General features: G+C 35.8%; 2 protein-coding genes and 1 long non-coding RNA gene across 3 annotated transcripts; all 3 read left to right on the forward strand.

Annotated features, from left to right (window-relative positions):
* The first annotated feature begins 1,175 nt into the window (after positions 1–1,175).
* Positions 1,176–2,437, forward strand: LOC118800302. Its single transcript, XR_005006220.1, has 3 exons — positions 1,176–1,292; positions 1,655–1,766; positions 1,986–2,437. It is a non-coding gene; the product is annotated as an uncharacterized LOC118800302 (long non-coding RNA).
* Positions 2,438–3,276: 839 nt separating this feature from the next.
* LOC118800300 (C-C motif chemokine 4 homolog) lies at positions 3,277–4,554 on the forward strand. Its single transcript, XM_036560508.1, has 3 exons — positions 3,277–3,451; positions 3,804–3,915; positions 4,128–4,554. Exons 1-3 carry the CDS (start codon positions 3,376–3,378, stop codon positions 4,231–4,233), a joined length of 294 nt encoding a protein of 97 aa, XP_036416401.1. The 5' UTR covers positions 3,277–3,375; the 3' UTR covers positions 4,234–4,554.
* A 1,389-nt stretch (positions 4,555–5,943) lies between these two features.
* Positions 5,944–7,587, forward strand: LOC118800299 (C-C motif chemokine 4 homolog). Its single transcript, XM_036560506.1, has 3 exons — positions 5,944–5,974; positions 6,923–7,034; positions 7,278–7,587. Exons 1-3 carry the CDS (start codon positions 5,944–5,946, stop codon positions 7,381–7,383), a joined length of 249 nt encoding a protein of 82 aa, XP_036416399.1. The 3' UTR covers positions 7,384–7,587.
* Positions 7,588–9,399: the final 1,812 nt, after the last annotated feature.

Genomic DNA, 9,399 nt, shown 5'->3' on the forward strand with positions numbered 1-9,399 from the left:
ATTTAGTTCCTTACATCTATACATGGACTCCTTTTTTATTTATTTTTATTTTCTTTTAATTCTTTTGATAACCCTTCCATAAACTTTTTTCCTTCTATAAACTGCTTTTCTGTAAAGCTTTGAGACAACACTGGTTGTAAAAAGCACTATACAAATAAATGTTGGTGATGCTGTTGTTGCTGTTATCAGAATAATGTTAGTGTGATTTTTCAGCTGTTTGCCCTGTAATGCTGAGTATTAATATAGTCCACTGAAGTGCATTTAAAAAGTTTTAATGCTTTTAAAAAAGGACTGGAAAAAGTAGATCTCAGGCCACATAAGTATGGACACCCCTGATCTAGGAGTTATGCAGGGTGATTCAAAAAGATTCATCCAATTTCAAAGTGCCAGATTTTTACAACTGTGAGGCTTCTAGGAACCAATCACAATCCAATTGAAAGGGTGGGGTCATAGAGTTTCTGATGGTCAGTGGAAGATGGCTCCCTTCAGTCTGAGAGGAGATGGAGACCCCTTAGCAGAAAGCACTCTACGTTCTCCACTTCAATAAGAGTGAATCCGTCATAACTGTGCAGCGTGATTTTCGTGGGCAGTGAACCTCCAACAGCTCAGAGCGTTCGTCGTTGGTTCCACAACACTGGATGATCTCCGAAATTGCACTGAAAGAGCCGTGAGTGCAGCGACACCCGACATGCTCAATCCAGTATGGGGTGAATTTGACTATGGTGTTGGTGTTGTCTGTACAGCTGGAGGAGGTTCATACTGAGACCTTGTACAATTACATAATAAACTTTATGCTCATTTAAACCATTTACATTACAATTCTGCATTGATCTGTAATGATTTACAAGTAAAATAAATCATTTTGAAATTGGATGAATCTTTTTGAATCACCCTGTACATATAACCACAATCCAACACCATTAAGATCAAAGTTACACTTTTAAACAGCATTAATTCAGGCAGAGAGCAGGATATGACCAGCTCACACACTGCAGGACATATTTAGAACTGATTAGGTCATTTTTTCTAATGACTTGTGTATCAGCATGTTTTATTTAGGAACTGTAGTTGGGTTTCCTGTGGAATCCACCTTGTAACTTCACCCAACACCATCCCACCTCTTACTTACATATAAAACCACAAGCAGGATGATATTTTATCTCATTTACAGCTCTGCTCAGACTGATCATCATCTCCTGGAGCTGAAGCTGCAGTCATGATCGTCCATCCTCGTTCTCTCCTCCTGGGTCTGCTGGTCATCCTCTACCTTCAGTCCTGTGCAGAGGGACAACGTAAGTTGAAGTTCATGCTGAGTTTCTGGCTCTGTCATAGCACACAGTGTTATCTCTGTCTGTTGATTATGACTGAAACTATTACATGTTTAACTGGTGTTTAATTTGCTGTTCCTACATGATCAGATTATAAATATATGGCACATGTTTATTATGTAGTGTGTGGATAAACTAACAGACTAACACTGCAGCTTTATTCACAGTAGTAATAAGAAGAGTAAAGTTAGAGATGATCTCACCTGCTGTAGCATCATTACACTCACTAACACTGTCATCTACAGATCACTTCACTACATCACCTCTTCACTCTTTACTACATCCTTCTTCATTTTTATTATTTATGATATTATTTTCTCACACAGATGTAAAAACACCAGAGAAATGCTGTTTCAGTTTCTATACCAGACAAATCCCTGCATCTCTCATTACTAAGTATGAAGAAACGAAACCCAACTGTACAAGAGCTGGAGTGATGTAAGCTCTCACCCCCATCCTTTATTCCTTTATTAATATTGGAATAAGACGAACTATATTTAATATAGTTACTTTAAGCTGCTGTTCTCTGTTGATTCACTGCAAACTTTAACATTACAAACTTTCACAGACCTTTTTATTGTATCAGATACATTTTATATAATTATTTATTAGTTCTATTGAACTAAAACAGTGATGCTGATCTTTTCCTCACTGCAGTTTTACCACCAGGAGGGGGTATCATGTGTGTGTGGACCCCCGCTTTAAGTGGGTGAAGAAGATCATGGACGATATCGATCGTCAAATTGTGGAAGGTTCAATCTGAACTCAGCTGGGTGGTTAAATCTTCCCTCTATTAATGGGAAATCAACTCCTTTTAATACTCCAGCTCTTTATTACTACAGCAGTGTACTCGTCTCTGATTGGGCGAAAGAATTGAATGAATCAAATGTATTCAACATCTTTAATGACTTTTTCAGAGTACATTGTACATCAGAATGATTTCTTTCCTTTCACACTTTTAAATATACAGAAAACATTAACAGATCATTGTATTGACATCTGTAATCTGTGGCTGCACAAATGTAATAAGGTATATATAATGATTTAAATATTTTAAACTATACAGCAAGTTTTATCATTAGATATTTTTCAGTATTTTAAATATTTTCGGATCAACAGGAGTTTATTAAATGAAGTCATACACTGTAATTCTCTATTTAGATTAATATATATCAATTTATTTACCTTAAGATTTGAATATCATTTTTAAAGATGCAGCATTTATGATGTCCATTCTATTAGAATTTCATTCTTGATGTTCTACAGACTTTCAGTCACTTTAGAATCTACATTCATCATGTTCATCAATGTTCATCATTCTGGACACGTCTAACTTTTCTACATTTGCAGCTTCTATTTAATGATTTGGAGTCTGTAAAATGTAAAATTTAATATATTTTCTTAATTACTATGTGAAAGTTTTTGTCTTGTCGCTTTTTTCTGTGCTAAAGTAATAAAATGTTAAAAACATTGCACTTTTGACTCAAAGTAAATGTTTGTCCAGACTACACAAACCTGGCTGACACCCTTCAGTGCAAATAAGGTTAGTGTGATTTTTCAGTTGTTTGCTCTGTAATGATGAATATTAATATAGGCAACTAAAATGCATTAAACAAGTTTCAAAGGTTTTAAGGATGAAGACAGCGTTTTCTTTCCTTTTTTCAAAGGTAGATCATGATGACCTGTCCACTGGAAAAAGTAGATCTCAAAAGCGATCTCACCAAAGTTTTGGCACCCCTGATCTAGGAGTTATACTACAATCCAGCGCCACTAAGATCAAAGTTACACTTTTAAACAGGTTCTGACCAGCTCACACACTGCAGGACATGTTTATAACTGATTAGATCTTTTCTAATGACTTAATGTGGACCAGTTTGTTTACTTTAGGGGAGAACTGCAGTTGGTTTTTTCTGTGGAATGCACCTTGTAACTTTGCCCAACACCATCCCACCTCTTACTTACACATAAAACCACAAGCAGGAGGATATTTTCTCATTTACAGCTCTGCTTAGACTGATCATCACCTCCTGGAGCTGAAACTGCAGCCATGATCGTCCGTCCTCGTTCTCTCCTCCTGGGTCTGCTGGTCATCCTCTACCTTCAGTCCTGTGCAGTGGGACAGAGTAAGTTGAAGCTGATGCTCGAGTTTCTGGCTCTGTCATAGCACACAGTGTTATCTCTGTCTGTTTTTTAGAACTGAAACTATTACATGTTTAACTGGTGTTTACTTTGCTGTTCATGATCAGATTATAAATATATGGCACATGTTTATTATGTAGTGTGTGGATGAACTAACAGACTGTAACACTGCAGCTTTATTCACAGCATTAACAAGAAGAGTAAAGTTAGAGATGATCTCACCTGCTGTAGCATCATTACACTCACTAACACTGTCATCTACAGCTCACTTCACTACATCACTACACTTTACTACATCCTTCATTTTATTATTCTTCATATTATTTTCTCACACAGATGGAAAAGCACCAAAGGAATGCTGTTTCAGTTTCTATCCCAGACCAATCCCTGTAGCTTTCATTAGGGAGTACGAAGAATCTGACCCCAACTGTCCAAAAGTTGGAGTGGTGTAAGTTTTCAGCCCCGTCCTTTATTAATATTAGAATAAGACAAACTGTATTTAATATAGTTACTTTAAGCCTCTTTTCTCTATTGACCCACTGCAAACTTTAACATTACAAACTTTTACTGTCCTTTTTATTGTATCAAAGACATCTTTATATGATTATCTATCAGCTCTATTAAACGAAAACACTGATGCTGATCTTTTCTTCACTGCAGTTTTACCACCAGGAGGGGGTATCGTGTGTGTGTGGACCCCAGCTTTAATTGGGTGAAGGAGATCATGGACGATATTGATCGCCAAATTGTGGAAGGTTCAACCTGAACTCGGCTAAGTTAAATCTTCCCTCTATTTAAGGGATAATCAACTCCTTTTAATATTCCAGCTCTTTATTACTACAGCAGTGTACTCTTCTCTGGTTTGGCTGTTCTGTTTTTTATTAAGTTACCTTTGAACATTAAGTACAGACTGGAGGAATGTGGAATATATCAGAATATAATAAGCAAATTGAATGTAATGAGTGTCTTTAATGTCTATTTAAAGTATATTTTACATCAGAATGATTTCCTTTCACACTTTAAATATACACAGAGCATTTACAGATATTTGTACTGAAGTCTGTAATCGGTGCCTGCACAAATGTAATAAGATTCTGTACATATTCATTTTGTAAGAATTTGATTCTTGATGTTCTACAGACTTCTCAGTCACTTTAGAATCTACATTCATCATGTTCATGGATGTTCATTATTCTGGACACGTCTAACATTTCTACATTTGCAGCTTCTATTTAATGATTTGGAGTCTGTAAAATGTAAATGTAATCGATTTTCTTAATTATTATGTGAAAGTCTTGTCACTTTTTTCTGTAAAAAAGTAATAAAATGTTAAAAACATTGCACTTTTGCTTTGTGTTTTCACACAGTAGCTTAAAATCATATTTCAAATTTAAATGCTTTGTACATCTACAATATGAACATTTCAAATCAAAATTTCTGCTGTTCCCAATTCTGCTATCAATCACACGAAGATTGAGTGTCAATATTTTAACATTTCTCAGGTGGTTACCATGAAAATAAGAAGTGATATTGGAACAAAAGCTGCAATGACAGAACTACTTCATCATTACATTTTTACATCATGATCTGAGATCAGTGTTAATTAGCATCATCACTGAACACAGCACTATTTGGGAATTTTACTTCTGAAAAAGCCAGTTTATTATGTTTACTCAATAGTACTACATGGTAGCTACTCAGCTGGGTTAGCAGGTCTAAAGCTAGCAGTTTATTTGGATGGTGCACTTTAGACTGTTTGTACTTAGTTAACTTACTTTTAACTTAATAAACATCTGTTAAATTCACCTGAATTTCCCCTGGATCTAAATCTGGCCCTAACGGTCACTCTAACCTTAAACCCAAACTTAAAACTAACCCTGATTTTCACCACATTGTTAACAATTTGAACATCTGTAGATAATCTACTGTGGGCTTTTGTGTCAACAACACAAGCAAAGTAAGCTAGGTATCGATAGCGAACTGAACTGTTTCTCTTGTCAGAGCTAATATTAAAAACAAACGCATTGTGTTCTCCACATGCACTGCTTACGTCTACATGCTTGACTTGAGTTTTCTGGGGGACTTTTCAGCTAATTTACATTACTTCAATGAGCTAATGACAGACTGTCGGACAATGTTGACTACATTCTCTCCCCCTCTTGTGAGCTCCGCCTCCATGGGGTCATTGGACTATTTTAGAAATTTTGCACTCATTTGGAACCCACCCTAATAAATCTACACTCCCACCAATATTAAGCCCAAAATTTCTCATGGTTCTCCCCAGACATTCTCATTATGAGATCACATTAGGCCCCAAGAGATCAGTGATGGAAATTAAACTCCTTATTTAAACATCTTTCATTCATTAACAGAATTATTGAATATTGGTCTAATTTGGGTTAAATTTAATTTTTCCACTGATAAACATGCTTGACTCACAAGTGGTTAATTCTGCTCTAAGCTCGACTGGGCTTATATGTGTCCAGTCCGGTTTAACACAGGACAAGGTAATTAACACCACTGAGGTTACTGAGAATTTCCTCTCTGAGCTACATTTGTTTGTGGTTTGATAACTGGATGTATTTCACTCTCAGCCACACATCCTTCTAATAGCATTTCAAGATGGTCCAGATCATTCTAGATTGAAAACAGCTCCTCACCCGGGCTTTAAAGACCATCTATAGCTCAATGTATTTATTATTTTATTGAAATTGGTGTTTTATTTGCAGGCACATTGTTAAGAAATCACATGAAACCATGCCAGGTCAAGTCAAGTCAAGTCAAGAGGCTTTTATTGTCATTCCATCTATGTACAAGTACACAGTGGAGTGAAATTACGTTCCTCCAGGAACAACACGGTGCAACAAGGAACAAAGTACAAAGTGCAAACGTGCAGACATAAGTGTGCAAACAAAAAAATTAAGCTAGAAACAATACAATAAATACGATAAATTAAACAGACATTAGACACAGTAAACAGACAGGACAGTGTAGCACCGGCACAGCACTCATAGTAGTGGAATAAGGTGCAGAGGTATTTAACATGCTGTGATCTGCGAGTTTGCACAGTCAGATAACATACATAAACACAGCAGTTACTGAAGTAGTAAAACAGTGTAAACACAGTATTAGCAGCAATGTTCCAGATAGTGCAAGTAGAGCATCAAAAGAGGGGTGTTGGTGGGGGGCGGGGTTAGTTCAGCCCTTGTGAATTTAAAAACCTGATTGCTTGAGGGACAAAGCTGTTGCAGAGTGTGGATGAACTAACAGACTGTAACGCTGCAGCTTTATTCACAGTATTAACAAGAAGAGTAGAGTTAGAGATGATCTCACCTGCTGTAGCATCATTACACTCACTAACACTGTCATCTACAGCTCACTTCACTACATCACCTCTTCACTCTTCACTACATCCTTCTCCATTTTATTATTCCTCTTATTATTTTCTCACACAGATGAAGATGCACCAGAGAAATGCTGTTTCAGTTTCTATACCAGACCAATCCCTGTAGCTGTTATTAGTAAGTACGAAGAAACGAGCAACAACTGTCCAAGAGCTGGAGTGGTGTAAGTTCTCAACCCCGTCCCTTATTCATTTATTAATATTGGAATAAGACGAACTATATTTAAAATAACTGTTTTAAGCTGCTGTTCTTTGTTGACTATTGTTCTTGTCACTTTGATCTACTGCTTTAAACTTTAACATTACAAACTTTTACTGACCTTTTTATGGTATCAGATACATTTTGTATGATTATCTATCAGCTCTATTAGCCTAAAACACTGACAGTGATCTTTTCTTCACTGCAGTTTTACCACCAGGAGGGGGTATCGTGTGTGTACGGACCCCAGCTTTAAGTGGGTGAAGGAGACCATGGACAAAATTGATGGCCCAAATGTGGAAGGTTCAGCCTGAACTCAGCCAGGTGATTAAATCTTCCCTCTATTAATGGAAAATTAACTCCTTTTAATATTCCAGCTCTTTATTACTATAGCAGTGTACTCGTCTCTGATTGGGTGAAGGAAAAAAGCTTTTCTGATTTTTATTACGTTACCTTTGAACATTAAGTACAGACTGGAGGAATGTGGAATATATCAGAATATAATACATGAATCGAATGTAATGAATGTCTTTAATGTCTTTTTAATGTAATAATGAATATATAATGATTTAAATATTATAAACTCTACACCAACTTTTATCTTGAGATATTTTTCAATATTTTAAGTATTTTGGGATCAACAAGAGTTTATTAAACGAAGTCATATACTGTAATTCTCCGTTTACACTTATATACCGCTGCTTTCGTAACAAAACCTTTTATCTTTATTTTTGATGCTTTTCAGTTTTTGACATAATTTGAAAATGCTTGCAGTTGTTAAAATTGTGTATAAACTTCATGAAGAATGGACCAAAAGAAACAGCCCAAAATGTTCTGGTTCCTTTAACATACATTAAAAGTAAAGTGTGTTTTTTCCTTTCCTTACCATTTTGGACATATAAGGTTTTGCTCGGACAACAGCGATATATCAAGTTATGTGCCTTAAGATTTGAATATCATTTTTAAAGATGCAGCATTTGTGATGTTCATTTTATAAGAATTTCATTCTTAATGTTCTACAACATCTTTCTACTTTAGAATCTACATCTCTGTTCATCATTCTGGACCCATCTAACATTTCTTCATTTTAATTTTGCAGCTTCTATTTAATGATTTGGAGTCTGTAAAATTGTATATAATGTTTTCTTAACTCTTATGTGAGTGAGAGTTTCTGTCTTGTCACCTTTTTTCTGTAATAAAGGAATAAAAACGTTAAATATGTTTTTGCTTTGTGTTTTCACACAGAATCTTAATCATATTCCAAATTGAAATGCTTTGTATATCTACAATATGTACATTTTAAAACAATTTCTGCTGTTCTGAATTCTGTTAATAGTTACACTATGGTCTCAGGTGGTTACCATGGAAATAAGAAGTGATATTGGAACAAAAGCTACAGTGACAGAACTGTACTTCACTGTATTTATACATCATGATCTGAGATCAGTGTGATTGAGCATCATCACTAAACGCAGCACTATTTGAGAAAAGCCAGTTTATTATATTTACTCAATAGTACTACATGGTAGCTGTTCAGCTGGGTTAGCAGGTCTAAAGCTAGCAGTTTATTTGGATGGTGCACTTTAGACTGTTTATACTTAGTTAACTTACTTTTAACTTAATAAACATCTGTTAAATTCACCTGAATTTCCCCTGGATCTAAACCTGGCCCTAACGGTCACTCTAACCTTAAACCCAAACTTAAAACCCTGATTTTCACCACATTGTTAACAATTTGAACATCTGTAGATAATCTACTCTGGGCTTTTGTGTCAACAACACAAGCAAAGTAAGCTAGGTATCGATAGCGAACTGAACTATTTCTCTTGTCAGAGCTAATATTAAAAACAAACGCATTGTGTTCTCCACATGCACTGCTTACGTTTACATGCTTGACTTGAGTTTTCTGGGGGACTTTTCAGCTAATTTACATTACTTCAATGAGCTAATGACAGACTGTCGGACAATGTTGACTACATTCTCTCCCCCTCTTGTGAGCTCCGCCTCCATGGGGTCATTGGACTATTTTAGAAATTTTGCACTCATTTGGAACCCACCCTAATAAATCTACATTCCCACCAATATTTTGCTCGAAATTTCTCATGGTTCTCCCCAGACGTTCTCATTATGAGATCAGTGATGGAAATGAAACTCTTCATTTAAACATCTTTCATTTATTAACAGAATTATTGAATATTGATTAATTCTGCTCTAAGCTCGACTGGGCTTACATGTGTCCAGTCCGGTTTAACACAGGACAAGGTAATTAACACCACTGAAGTTACTGAGAATTTCCTCTCTGAGCTACATTTGTTTGTGGTTTGATAAGT

The sequence above is a fragment of the Colossoma macropomum genome, unplaced genomic scaffold, assembly GCF_904425465.1.
Source record: "Colossoma macropomum unplaced genomic scaffold, Colossoma_macropomum, whole genome shotgun sequence".
Classification (NCBI taxonomy): domain Eukaryota; kingdom Metazoa; phylum Chordata; class Actinopteri; order Characiformes; family Serrasalmidae; genus Colossoma; species Colossoma macropomum.